The 15,126-nt window shown below is 33.7% G+C and overlaps 1 protein-coding gene across 2 annotated transcripts in view; it reads right to left on the bottom strand.

Moving 5' to 3' along the window:
* STRN (striatin) overlaps positions 1-15,126 on the bottom strand; it is a 102,788-nt gene that overhangs the window by 40,648 nt on the left and 47,014 nt on the right. For both annotated transcript variants that reach the window (XM_026478905.4, XM_026478910.4), the window contains exons 5-8: positions 13,296-13,463; positions 11,251-11,386; positions 5,821-5,956; positions 1,924-2,034 (exon numbers count right to left, since the gene is read on the bottom strand). In XM_026478905.4, coding sequence (XP_026334690.1) covers positions 1,924-2,034; positions 5,821-5,956; positions 11,251-11,386; positions 13,296-13,463 — 551 coding nt within the window. The remainder of the gene's footprint in view (positions 1-1,923; positions 2,035-5,820; positions 5,957-11,250; positions 11,387-13,295; positions 13,464-15,126) is intronic.

Here is a 15,126-nt window from a genome sequence, read left to right as displayed (position 1 = left end):
CATTATGGTTTTTTTCCTATACCAGCAAAGAATACAACTACTTTTAAGCAATTTTAACTAATACCTAGAAATATATTTCAAGACAGTATGATTGGAGTACACAATTTGACTGGAAATATTTCTACTTGACCATATCAAAAGGACTCAAACTTTTCCAATGAGTAATTTTTAATTCAATTAAAAAAATATTTATGGTGATTTATAAATCCATGCTTCGTATATCAAGTCAAAGCTTTGCTTGAGTTCTGTTTTTATGTCTTCACTTATTCCCAAACCACCATGCTATTAAGACAACATGAACTAACAATAATAAACAAAATGTGCTGAGCCTCACTCTGCAGTCCTTCCATCCTCAATGAAACACATTAAAATTCCTCTCCCTGCAGTCATTTTTCTTCATCATACCAAAAAACTATGTGCTATATGCCTGCATAGTGATCATAATCCCCAGTCAGGAAATCCAATAGCTTCCATTAGTAGGAATACTGTTCCAGTCAAATGGTGCCATTTTAGATCTTAAGGGCTAAATTCCAACTACAGCAATGCCTTGATATTTGACAAGAACTGAATAATCAATATAATAGTAGGTGGATTCCACATAAGACCTAGATACCCTTCCAATCAAGAGATGTTTTATATTTGAAGACATTCATTATTGCAGCATAAGGACTTAAAGAAATATCAACTTTAAGGCAATCTGAAAATTAAAATATTCTCCTTTCTCATTTATGATATTTGCATTGAAATTTCAGTATAACTGGTTTTGCCATGGTTTGGAGAAGTCCTAATAAAGCATGTCTCATTATTGTTTAAGATTAAATTTTTTATCCATACATTTGGATAAAAGTTACAAAATACTCTTATATTTTAATATTAATCTTTCTCATGATTTAATTTATATTGAGGAGGCATCAAATAACATCATCTCTCAGTTATGTAATAGTTGGTATAATGATAACATAAAAAATAGTCACTGACTTTTTATCCATTCAAGCTAACTACTTTTAACACCTAAGATATTTTAAACAAAGATTTAAATGTTTATCAGGAATGACTACGCTACTTTTTCCAACTTTTTAAATGCATGTTTCACTAAATTGGATTTTAATCTTACTTTACACTACTTTAATATCCCAAAGGATACAATTCCTTTTGCCATAAAGGGGAGCCCTATGTTCATAGTGTCAGGGAGAGTGGAAGCACAAGGAGGTAGTTTAGCCTAAAAAGGTGTTTTAGATGGTTTTCAGGATGCTTGAAAGACTCTGTATTGCCACTTTACATACTTAATTAGTTCTACTGCTAAACCTAATAATCTGTATAATGAGTTTTATACATATATATATATAAATTATTATATATATAAATATAAATATATACATTAAATTAGAAAATAAACACTTTTAAAAGTTGTGATTTGACTCTGTGCCCTATATAGTATATAGTGGTGAGAGCAAATGAACTGTGTGTTACGAACACATAGAATATTCAGGGGTAGAAATTAACTTTCTGTCTCCAAGTCCAAAAATAATATGCAATAATTTGGGTGGATTGCCAGAGGGTCATACTAAATGAGATTTAAAATTGTCAACAGTGAAAAATCATTGTGGTAATTAAGCATATATACTTCAAAAATGAAATTATCACTGTTTTGAATATATAGTCCCACACTCTCATGAGGCTCTAGATGTATTATTGGGATATATTATGATTCCATAATCATATGCATGGTTGTTTTAATTTTTTAAGGTCATACTCAAATAGCTAACCATTTAATTTCAACCCCTGAGAGCAGGTGAAAAGGAAAGAGATCAGGAGCAGAAAAGAAAAAGAGTAAGTGGTTTTAGGAAAACATTGAAAAAAAAAAATTGGGGGATGTAAAAGAGGCAAGATTTACGATTTACAGATACAATGTTTTCCACTTACTCTTCACCCCCTTTTTCCCCTTTCTCTCCTTTTTGTATTGTTCCTTGAGTTTGGTAATTACTCCCTGGTCCACATTCCAGGCTTCAGGCATGAGACACTGGTCTTCCTTTTCTAAATAGAGTGAAACAAATGAAACAGCCTTTTTAAATAGATATTGAACACTGTAAGTCAATTCACTGTTATGTCACTGAACGACATAAAACCATTTTCTTCATTGTATCACTAATTTTGAAAAGTCATTGCTTACTCTTTAGATGTATAAACCACACAAAATATAATATCTAAGAAACGACAATCAATTCAATTTCCTAGGTAATAAGAAATTTCTCTTGAGGGGTGCCTGGGTGGCACAGCAGTTAAGCGTCTGCCTTCGGCTCAGGGCGTGATCCCGGCGATCTGGGATCGAGCCCCACATCAGGCTCTTCTGCTATGAGCCTGCTTCTTCCTCTTCCACTGCCCCTGCTTGTGTTCCCTCTCTCGCTGGCTGTCTCTATCTCTATCGAATAAATAAATAAATCTTTAAAAAAAAAAAAAAAAGAAATTTCTCTTGAAAGAGACATAGAAAAAAAAAAACTAGAAGATCTGAGTGACTTTTAGTAAATAAAGCTCAAAAACTCTAGAAGCCCTCATTTTCTTATTCAATTAGGATTGATTCATAAAAAGTTTTTTTCTTATTAATTTATGTAATGAGAGAGGATTATTACTAAGAGATTATATAAAATGTCTTCAATAATCTTTTCACTTTAAAAATTTTAAGTTTTTGGCATGTGTTCATCAACTAATGATCATTTTTTTTTTACAGGCCTTATAAATACCACTTCGTAAACTTATCATTCAACCTTCATTCAAAATTTAAAGCAATTTAAGTGATTTATTAGTTTACAAATTCCGGAACAGGAAACTGAGCTCCTAGTAGATAAGAAATTCAATCATTAATTTTCACTATTACAGGAGAAAAAAATTTAAAGAATGTGTCATGTATTTTATATTAGTATAAAATTATTTATATACCATATAACATTATGTTTTAGCTCAGAACTCTCGCTTGAACTCAAGACTCATATATCCAACTGCCCACTCTACATTTCCAAAAGTCTAACAGATTATCTCAACTAAATGTATAAAATCAAATTCCCAATCTTCCAAATCCAGTGTTTCATCATCCTTCCATTTGCTCAAACCAAAAATCTCCCTTCTCTTTCATACTTCACATCAAGTATTTCAGAAAATACTGTTTTTTTCTACCTTGCAAACACATCCAGAATCTGACTACTTAGCACATACGCTACTTCTCTAATCACTCTGTCTCTTGCTATAATTACTCCAATAATTGTCTCCTCTCCCCTCACACCAAGACCATTATCGACACTGGGTGCTCTACATAGTCTAAGTAAAGCCAGAATGATGCTTTCAAATCAAAGTCGGATCATGGCACCCTTCTGCTCAAATTCCTCCCGTGGTTCCCCATTTCACCAGTGGTGTATGGTCCTATATGATTTGGTTATTTCTTACCATATTCCCCTTAGAATCACTCTGCTCTAGCCATTCTGGTATCCTTGAATTCCTCAAGCATACCAAGGCTGCTGCTATCTTGGGGCATTTGCTGTGGCTTTCTTTTTCCTGAATATTCCCTCCCTAGATACCATATTGCTAACCCACCAATGAACTTTGAGTCTTTTGTCCGAATGTTACCCCCCTCAATGGGATCTATCCCATTACAATTTTAAATTATAATCTGTCCCCCTCCACTTCACCCCAACCCCAACACTCTCTATCCTCCTTACTCTGTTCTACTTTTTCTATTTTCCATAGCATTTATCACCTTCTGACATGCTCTATCATTTGTTTTTTAAAGCTTATTGTCTATATTCTCTTAGACTATATGGACCACAGGGGTAGGGATCTTCACCAAAAGACTTCGCACATAGAAAGCACTTGATCAATATTTGTTGAATGACTGGAATAAACCAAAATGAATCAGAACGAACAGGAACCTATTTTTAACAAGTTGAATTTCAATCTATAGTTCAAAAAACTTAACTGGGCCTCTGAAAAGATTAAACACAATAAATTTAAACATTTTTATAGTTCTAACTATAATCTATCAATAATAAAAAGTCTCTTCTTTCCCAGAAAGATCTAACAATTTAAAATGTTAATATGTCTTCAGTTTTTTAAATTAAAAGTTAAGCCTTACTGTAACCTTCGACAGACTCACAACAATAGTAATGGAAGGTCATGGAAGATGTGTGGTAAAATCTATTTACCTGCCAGAAACTAATGAGAATCTTAATGTAGGCATATTCGCTCCTTTTTTAAGGGGGAAGGAAAGAAATAAATAAAGCACTTAAAATGGTTTAAATGTCCATTCAACTAAACAGGATTTGCAATCTAGTTCTTTTAAACTGCTTAAAAGTGAAATTTTCTGAATATAATAAAATCCTAAAAACACACAAGGCTATACTCCTGGTAAGGAAACCTCTAGTCAACTGAAAGATTCCATTCACTCATACTCAGAAATACCCAGTACACTACTAAAGAGTAAGACAGCTCAAAGGTTGGACCAGTCACTCATGTTTTCACCAGTAACTTCACAGGAGGTTACCCTGAAACATACACACATGTATCATATAATATTCTGGGCCATGACTCGCACTATAAAGCAAAGGAAGTGACACAAGAAACAATGCAGCTCTCCTTGGAGAGAAATGAATCGCAAAACCCTTGCAGTAAGACTGGCAATGAAAAAGCCAACTATTATTTATGCATATGTACGACTCCTCAGAGAAAGACTTCTATGTAGACAGTGGAGCTAGCTATATTGGTAGACCTGGTGCCTAAAGTATCTGAATAACTTGATATATAACCTCAGGAGTAACAATTCAGAAAAGAGACTTTACTTCAATTTCCCCTGGGTTTCCAAAATTTTTCTATTGCCCCCTCCCCTAAAAAAGAAAAAAAGAATTAGTCACTTTATAGCCATTATATATTTCAGTGACTAATTATCCAGTTTAATAATTACCTTCAGATATTTGCCACAAAAAAGGAAAAGAAATGGCATCATAAGAGTTCTTGAAGGTAAAGCCCCAAGGAAAGCCCCCAATTTAAAACTAGGATAGGTACTGACTCTCTAACCTCCTCTGTCTTTAAAGTACATAAAACCGCAACTAAGGGAGTCCTGGAATTCTTCAACCTCAATAGAAAATTTTCTCTTATTCTCAGTATCTGTCTCTCTCTCTTCCTCATTCATACTACATGTACACACACCTGACAGAACTGATCACTTTTGAAGAATTCATCACAATCCTACCTTACTGATAGCAACAATTCATTTCCAAACCCGAATAATCTATGCCGTAGAAGTCTTCCCCCAAATACTTGCTTTACCTCGTTAGATGTTTAAAATATTAAATTTGTTTAGAACAATTTGCACCAAAAAACTCTATGCCTTGCACAAACTGGTGAAATCTGCCTAGAATGAGTAACTACAGTTTTCTAAAATTTATACTTCTTTATGCACAGAAGATGCCAGAGACGAGTCTCTAAAACCCTTTTATTGCATTCTCATGCTCAATTTCCACAAAATCTACATTTGCAAGTTCTACTATCTAGGCAGGAAACATAGAACATTCTGTATATGGATTCAAATTATTTTCATGGTATATTACTTATGCTAAAAAAAAAAAGATGAGATAACTAGATGTACAACTTTCTTTAAACACACACACAGATATACACCCTGGATAAAAGGTGACAACAGTAAAAAGTTCATAGGATGTTTAAAATTTCAACATTTTAAGAAATTTACAGTGTTCTTCAAGATGTTGCCCTCCTGGTAAAATATTAGTTTCTTTTATTTACTTAACACCTCCGGCTGGATCCAGTATGTTTCCTTACCCCATTCTGTTCCATCGCCTGCACTTCTAGACTCGTTGTCTCCTTCTTCTGATGTAACCAAGAAGTCAAATTCCTTTAGAGCTTCTTTTGTATCTCGATCTTCACTGCTATCAGGCAATGCTTTTTTCCTAACAATCTAATGAAAAAACATGCTAAATTAAAATTCTAGGATATATTATGAAATTAATTTAAACAAAGGAAAACACTATCCCTTTATCACTGAATGAGAAAACCCAATTATTGGCTTCTTCAGAAAGTATACCTTTGTTATGTTAAATAGCTATAATACTTAACCAATTCAATGTAAAATAGGTATCATTTTAAAAAGATATGCATTACACATTTTAAAGTAGTAATTTAAACTTCATTCAATGATGGCTTGTTTTAAATAAGCTAATGAAATCATATATTGAAAACACTGTAATTTAAGATAGGTATTTAAATTATAGATAGATGAAAAATGTCCCTAACATACTACTGTACTATGAGAACACAACCATATCCTCCATTTCTTGGATGCAGTCTGTGCAACGTGCAGACATTCTAATCTAACCAAAAAGAGAAACACTTCATAAAATACAAGAGTTTTACAGAATATAATCATGATAAATGTTAACTCTACTACGTAATTCCCTTACAAAATCTAAAATCATAATAGCTACAAACTCAGAAATGCATGCAAGTCTTAGAAAGTATGGTGTTAGAGAAGGAAAAAAAGGTTCCCCCAGTATTTCTACTGTTCCAACCCTGCATCGGTTTTCCCTAATAACTCTCTATAATTCAAATTTTTTCTAAAATACTGATCTTTCCGAGCGGGACTTGACTTAGATTTAATAGCAAATCTGATAAGGGCTGCTATGTTGTTTTATGTATTTAGGAATAGCTCTGGAATCACAAATCCAGTTGGAGGACTGAAATTTAGGCTTATGCATGCAGAGATAATTTTTGAGATTTGTATGCCAAAATTCTTTATGAATTATCTTCTTTTTGGTCACCTCCACCACCAGAAGCCCAAAGAAATTAGGATGAATGGTTTGCAGCTTCTTTTGATAAAATGGACTATCTCAGCTTTTCCAGGCTTCAGCTTCTTCGCTTCATGCAAAATGGAAATAGCATGATCTGATCAAACTTTATTGCTGGGTTACTGAGAGTGGGGTTACTGTGAGTGGATTAAAATTATAAGGGTTCAACAGAGTGATCAATAGGACAGAATACAGAGTCTAGAAACAGACTCTAAGAGATAACAAATACCTGACTTGTAAGACCCTGTTCTCATGCTCATTTGTGGTATCACTTAACAATTACAGCAGTTTTCATCTAAGATCAGATACAGCCTCAGAAATCCTTTTCAGTGAAACAGTATGGAAGTTCCTCAAAAAGTTAAACAAGGAACTACCCTACAACCCAGCAGCTGCACTACTAGGTATTTATCCAAAGGATACAAAAATGCTGATTCAAAGGAGGACATGTACCCCAATATTTATAGCAGCACTATGAACAACAGCCACATTATGAAAACAGCCCAAAAGTTCATCAACAAATGAATGGATAAAGAAGATGTGGTATATACATATATAATGGAATATTACTCAGCCAACAAAAAAATGAAATCTTGCCATTTGCAACAACATGGATAGAGCTAGACAGTATAATCCTAAGTGAAGTAAGTCAGTCAGAGAAAGATCAATATCGTATGATTTCATTCATTTGTGGAATTTAAGAAACAAAAGAGATGAATATAGGGGAAGGGAAGGAAAAATAAAGTAAGATAAAAACAGAGAGGAAGGGAAACCGTAAGAGACTCTTAACCGTAAAGAACAAACAGGGTTGCTGGCGGGGTGGTGGGTGGGAGGATGGGCAAAATGGGTGATGGGCATTAAGGAGGGCACTTGTTACAATGAGCGTTAGGTATTATATGTAAGTGACGAATCACTAAATTCTATTCCTGAAACCAATACTGCATTATATATTAACTAACTTGAAATTAAAAAAAAAAAAAATCCTTCTCAGTGTAGCACTCCAGGAAGCCACTATTAGAAGAAAGCTGGTGCAGTAGATGAAACCTAATCTGCCTTCACTGTCCTGGTATATATAAAAACCGAATAGGAGAAAGCAAGGATTGTTCAATGCTGCTAGAATAACTGGTTTAACTATTTAGAGTATTTCCCTAAAACCAGACATACTTTTATGTTTACAGCATATTCCAATCTCCCATCTAGCAAATCTATTAAACACACAAAAAAGCAAGACCAGTTTGACATACTGTGTACAGAAAACCCATGCTGAAGGTGTATTCTCTTGTAACCATATGCTAAAAATTTCTTCTAATTCTCCCTGGGCAGCCAAACTAAGGGAGAAAAGTATCTCAGAGGGGTTACACCAATAGAAGACGCTGACCTTCATTGTTCCACAAACAAACACACTGCCTAATCCATCTTCTTTTACCCAAGAGGCTTGATTCCTCCCTTTCCCCGACCCTGATGGGACACCAGATATGAATTAGAGGGACCATCACCAATACCCTGTAGATAGAGAATTCTTGTTCTCAATGCCTGACGAAAAGGACAGGGAAAATACAGAGGTATCTGGAAACTTAAATTGAAAGACTGGATGTATTTTCAACATTCTAATTACCAAATGTGGTATTAAGTCACAAAACTAACGCCTTGGGAACAAATCTGTTTCTAGGTTTCTTCTCCTCCATATAACCTTATGAATGAAGATGTGGCAAGCTGTAGGCCACACTATCTATCAAGTCCCCCACTTAAATAAATAAAAACGCCTGTGTTTTTAATGGTTAGGCATAGAAGAAAAGTGTGGTTATCAACAGAGAGTAGGATTAGTAAATGGGAAAGGGTGGGGTTTGTTGTAGTAAGTATATATTACTTTTCCTTACATCTCGGGTTCCACTCCACTCCTACCTCCAATGAGTTTAGAAGTCAACTTAAGAATTAAGGCAAACACAAAAAAAGTTATGGGTTGCACAGGGTGCCATGAAGATTAGAAAAAGGGATAGATGGGCACAATGAAAACTATTAGAAGAAACATAACACAGACGGGGATGGAACTGTGACTAACACAACAGTTAATGATTCTTAATCCCATTCCAACACAATAGTTAATGATTCTTAATCCCATTCCTTTTCCTCCTCAAGTATCTGAATGTGGAGGGTAAATCTTGCTGGTGAAGTTATCCTTCAAATATTTTAAAGCTGATCACTTTTTATACACATGTATAATTTCAAGATCATTATTACACTTAACTAATGATACCATGGTGAGAATGCAAAACAATGATGGTAAAGAAAAATAAGGTGAAGAGGTTGATCATGAGGAAGGAGGAGATAAAGAAGAAGGAAATGATCCAGAATGTAACCCAAAGAACAATCAAACTCCAACAGAGGGTAAAGAGCAAGAAGAGAAAGCATATGTGGCTACACAGAAATGACAGTTACTAATAGCTATGTTTCTGTATTTTCCTAGTTGAATCTACCCAACTATTTTGATTAAAGGAATAAAACAACAGTTTAAAAACCTGTTCGTTGTATTAAACATTTTAATAGGATGATTTTCAGCCATTCTCTCTTTCTATAGCATTGCAATACATCTTTTAAGTCTTGCTTACTCATTGCTACATAGAGTTAGACTGTGAAGGTCCATTTGGTATGTAGCTGTTAGCCTGCAGCTGTGAAAATTAATGTAATATATCCTAAAAATTAGCAAAGCTATTACAAAGAAGGCACTTATTTGTTTAGAGATATTTTTTTTTCCTGAAAAACTAAAAGGACGTTTGACTCCATGCTCAAATGGGGTTAATTAGCTATGCCTTCACTGCTTGGCCATAGAATTGCTACAATCTGCACTAACTGCAAGAGAGGAGCTTTATGAATTTGATTACTTACACAGAAACCAGTTTATGGTTAGGAATTTCTAGTAAGACTATACTTAATACTTAAATCATCATAATCAGTTATCATTTACCACTGAGCTATGAATAAAGTATTTTGATGGGAAAATAATATCTCAATGCAATCAGCCCATAGAAATCACAAAGCAATACAAAACTTCCAAATGAATAGGACAGAGAAAAGGTATCATACAAGTTTAGGCATTTTCTTTTACTACAGTAAATTAAAACACATGCTATTACTACCTGTTTGGATAAGAAAAATTGGGGGTGACTACTTGAAGTTCAAATACTATCCATGGCAAGTCTGGATCAGCAGAATACTACTGCAGAGTGGCTCAGGGAAACAATAATCTGGAAGTAATAATTTGAGAGTCTCTGATGGAAGCAGAGGATATAAAGGACAGAGAAGTTACACCCAGAAAGCATTTATATCATTTTTCATATACACCATCTCATTTACTGCTCACAAAATCCTCTGAAGATAAGATGGGTATTTATAATCCCCATTTTACAAACTAAAAAACTAAGCCTGAAGGCTAAGAAGCACAGATAATTAGTGACAGAACTGGGACTTAAATCCAAAGCTTTCAACTCAAGGTCCAGTCGGCTTCACTACCTTGCTTTCTTCCTTACTCTTCTTAAATAAACATGGAAGAGGAAATGTAAACATTTTCCTAGACAAACCAAAGCATGCCCTTATATATTACTTTAAAAAGAGAGGAGGAGGAAGGAAGGAGAGAGAAGAGAGGAGAAGGAGGAAAAAGTAGGGAGAAAAAAAGAGAAGAAAGAAAAAAAAAAACAGGAGGAGTTGAAGGTGAGAGAAGGGAGAAGAAGCAGCAAGAGACACCTCTTATTCCAAGAAACTACCATGGGAAAGTCAATATACCTATAAAGATCTAAACAAAACTACGGAATTAACTTCAAACAAGTTTGAAGAAATCTAATGGAACAGTTCTAAAAATTTTAACATCCATCTACCACCAGAGCAACCCAGACAAAAGAGACAAAACTGCATCGATTAGACGTGATGCCAGTCACTATCAGGTACCATAATGGGTCTGTCAGTTCTACTGTCTTATAGCACCAATAACACTGCATTATTATAACATACACATTTTTACCATATTCACCAGCTCTATCAAACTATCAAAATGTTTAATGAGTTAACAAGTCAAAGAGTGAGGACTTTAAAGATTTTTTAAATTTTTGTAAGTAATCTCTCTACCCAGCGTGGGGCTAGAACTCACAACCCTGAGATCAAGAGTCATGTGCTCTACCATGAGCCAGCCAGGTGTCCCAGAGAGTAGGGACCTTTTAAGAAAAAGCCACCATCCCAAAAATATTATTGAATTTGAACTCAATACTAAACACTCTTAGATTAAATTTCCCCAAATTCATGAAAAAAAGTTAAGGGTTTAGGTTGAAGCATATGGATTTAAAAAATTTTTTTTTCACTTGGGATATTTTTAAAGTAAGCATAATGATCCCTAAAAATATTAGTATCTGTGTATCCAACTCACCGTTGAAGTATCAATGATGCTTTTCTCTCTTCCATCAATGTCATCATCTTCATCTTCATCACTGAAATCTGCAGCTGCACTTTCAAGGAATTTGAAATTATCCAGCACGGAGGCAGAATCTGTTAACTCGGATTTTCTGGTTTAAAACATGTACAGCTTGCTCAGTTAATATTTTTAACTCAGCAGAAGAGTCCACATGTGGCACTAACTTCTGTTTACACTGTAACTATGATCCCTCAAATCATGTTATGAACTGCACTGATTCTTATCCATTATATTTCCATAGATTTTAATTGGCAAAGCACAATAGGCAGTGGTTACTCTTTTAAAAGTACTTTGAAATCATATCTATTTAGGTTAATGGTAATATAAAGAACTCCTGCTCCTGATTCAGTATTCTTTTGATCAAGTCAATCTTAATGTCTTTCTTTTTAAAAATATTTTTCTTACTACCTCTACTTCTATTTTTCTTCTTTTCCTCTCTGCAACTCTTGCTCTGAAATGTAAATTTCTATAACTAGAATATAACTAGTAGATATGTCAGTTTTCTCTGACACAATCTTATAGTTCTACTGAACAGCTAAGGAACTGAAAAAGACAAATACACACATAAAGTTACTAAAAACAACTTAGTCAAATTAATATTACTACAAAACTTGATCCTGTTAATGAATAAACCATTAACCTTTTCGAAATGATTGACTTTTCAAATACATAAGATTTTAATTTAGTGCCCTCAAAATAAATTCAGTAAACAATTTCCTAATGGCCAGAATAGGATGATTTCTCTCCAGTTCATTATGAAATGTTTTAGGTAAGAAGGCATTTTCTTAAAAAAAATTAGCCATGACTATAGGCAAAATTTTCAAAACAGATAAATCTTAAATTTCAGATCTACTGAGAGCTATGTTTTTGGTGTCTTCCACCCTATTCTCCACCCCTACATAAATCAGACAGATTCAGAATAATACCCTTCTCAATTCCAAAAGACAGGTCGAGGGCTAAACACAAGACAACTAGAGTGGTCTTTTCTGAACATCTTTATAATGACTTACGATAATCCTTCAGGTAAAACTATAACCAGGAATAAGGTCTACACTGTCTATGCCTACACAAAGAAACAATCTAATCTTACATTTGTATAAATAAGTTAATATAGTCTTAAATATTAATGAATATATTTAAGAAGGCTCCAGTGACATTTGTTTATAGAAGTTTGTTTATAGAAGTCCTATGTTTGAACCTTTACCTAAATCCCATAATTTTAGTTAATGTTCCAAATAACAGAAACTATGTTCTTACTAGAAAATGTACAGAGTTCAATTAAAACCATTCTTATAGCCCAAACATGCAGTAAAATGAAGCAAAATAATATTCAGACCTTCACAGAATCTTTGGCTTTTTATTTAAGAATCATGCCAAATTTCTTTTCAATAAAGAACATCCTTATTTAACTACTCATGTTCATTTTAAGCAGAATTACATGTAATTGTATGACACATGATCCAAAGAGCAAAACAAAATGCTTCAAACAGCTATTGAATTTTTCACACTTGCTCTATCAATTAAAAATACACACTTAAATAGATATTTTTGAAAGGAAAGATGAGTTACATTATTATTAAATACACAAATGGTTAAGAAAACATTTACTTCTAAAAAATTTGAGGAATTTATAGGATTTCTAGGTCACCAGGAATGAATTTCACTTTTTCAAGATTTGAACTGAATCTACAAAAGATGATCTTTTGTGAAGTTCTAATAGTAAGTAACTGAGCTTCAAGATATTAAAATCTGTATTAAACCTATACATTTCAAGGAAATAAAAGTACCTTAAAAATATTCTTAAAATAATCACAAATAACTCTAATCCCTATGGGTAATCTTCTACCAAACTAAATTTCAATTTTTTAATTAAACTTCATAATAAATTATTTCTGTAGCAGTATCTAAAATTGCGAGTATCTCAAGTGTCACCCATAAACCAAAAATATCTGATAAGAACTAAAATTTTAGCTAAAACCCTTTCTAGACAAAATACTTACCCAATCATTGCTGTCTCTTTAACTTCGGCCTCTGTGCCATTTATAACTGAATCCTGATTTTTGTCATCTTCCCTGTCAGTGACATCACTTGAAAAGCCCAACAAAGCTCGCACTCGTTTAGATTTCACATCTAGAATGGTATCTGTGTAACCCACCTCCTGTAGATACCTGCGTGTGAAGAAGATCCTTACAATTCAGTCATATTGGAATCAGTATTCTATAACTTAATATGTAAATAAAAGTATTTCTTTAAATTCATTGCCTGCGTAAGACTTAACAGTACAGTACTATGCTAGTAAGACTTGCTAATAAATAATCTTCCAGCTGCAGATGGAGCTGTCTCTTGCAGTACCAGCCTCTATGGTCACTGAAAAAAATCAAAGAACTATACAATACACCATTCATTACATTTATCATAAGAAGAAGCTGGTCCTTAATATACCTAATAGCACATTCTTTCTTCTAGGCAGCAAACTCACTCTCAGATTCTCACAATAGTAATTATTATAACCACTAGGGTTTGTTTTTTTTTTTTTTACATTCCTGATATATTATCGAATCAACTGTTTGAGATCTAGAGAGGGTTTTTCTAGCATATTTGGTTTCCTCCATGACATACATGAAGATATATTCCAAAGAGTAATTTCTACAGAACGGAAGCCTTTATCCTAAGACAACTCTAAAATAAAAATAGCCCACAATTCAACTGTGGATGTGGGATGCCTGTGTGCACGTGGGTGTGTGTGTTACAGAGAGGCAGCAGAACAGGAAAAAAGAGAGCAAGATCTGGGTCTAAAGCCCTTTCTGCCGCTTTCTTCCTGTGTACTTTAATTCTCCTCAGCCTCAGTTTTCTTCCCCCTAAAAGCGACACACCTAGTACAGTGGGCGGCACACGGAAGGCACTCGATACCCACTAACAACAAGGTGACCAAAATGACCAAAAGGAACATGAAAAAAGCAAATGTCATTACTAATGTCATTAACAAATGTGACAAATATTAGGCATGAACCTATAAGCAAGCATCAAGTCTATGAAATTAAAGAGAAAATAAAGGTGGATAAGATAACCAGTCTGAGGTCAGTTTACTTCAAGATCTGGTATTAATAGATTTCAGCTCAAAGACATGTTTCACAAGAATATGGGACCCAAATGGAGTAAGTATATCTTATCAAACCAAGATACTCATTTTTCAATACTATCCAATATTTATAGAAAGGTTTTGATTAAAATTTGGATAATAAATGTTTAACTTTCTTGAATTTAATCAGTTCTTCTTATAAACCAACAGAAAGGTGTTATGTTTTTCTGTTCTAAACAAACATTTGATATATACCTTTCTTTGGCAACAAAATCACATTACAGGTAACTTTTTCAAAAACGCTCTTTCTATGGTAAGTCGGCTTTACTAAATAGCTACCTCCTTATTCATTGACAAAATGTCACCTTTACTTTAAAAGGGCAGATTATGAGTCTTTTGAAGTTTTTGAAAATTATCTCTCAGATTGCTTACTACAATAACCACTTCTCATAAAAAAGAAAATGAGCACTTTAAAAACACATTTATGAAAAAAGAATGTATATGTCATATTTAAGACCAAGGTGAGGGCACTATGAAAACCACTTATTAAATGTTAGTGAATTCTCATTTTTTTCCCTAACATTGAATAGATAATACATAAAAGGAGACATTTTAATATGCTCTTCCCATAGTCAAAAGGAATGGCTGGCACAAATCCACTCTGGAAACCATTGGTGTAGATTACTCACAGGAAACTCAAAAATCCAAAAACAGATAAGTAAATTTCATTTTAATGAAGCACAAATCAGAAT

This window comes from Ursus arctos, unplaced genomic scaffold (assembly GCF_023065955.2).
Source record: "Ursus arctos isolate Adak ecotype North America unplaced genomic scaffold, UrsArc2.0 scaffold_8, whole genome shotgun sequence".
NCBI lineage: Eukaryota > Metazoa > Chordata > Mammalia > Carnivora > Ursidae > Ursus > Ursus arctos.
The sequence above is the reverse complement of the archived record's forward strand: the minus strand, read 5'-3'. Positions and strand labels throughout refer to the sequence as shown.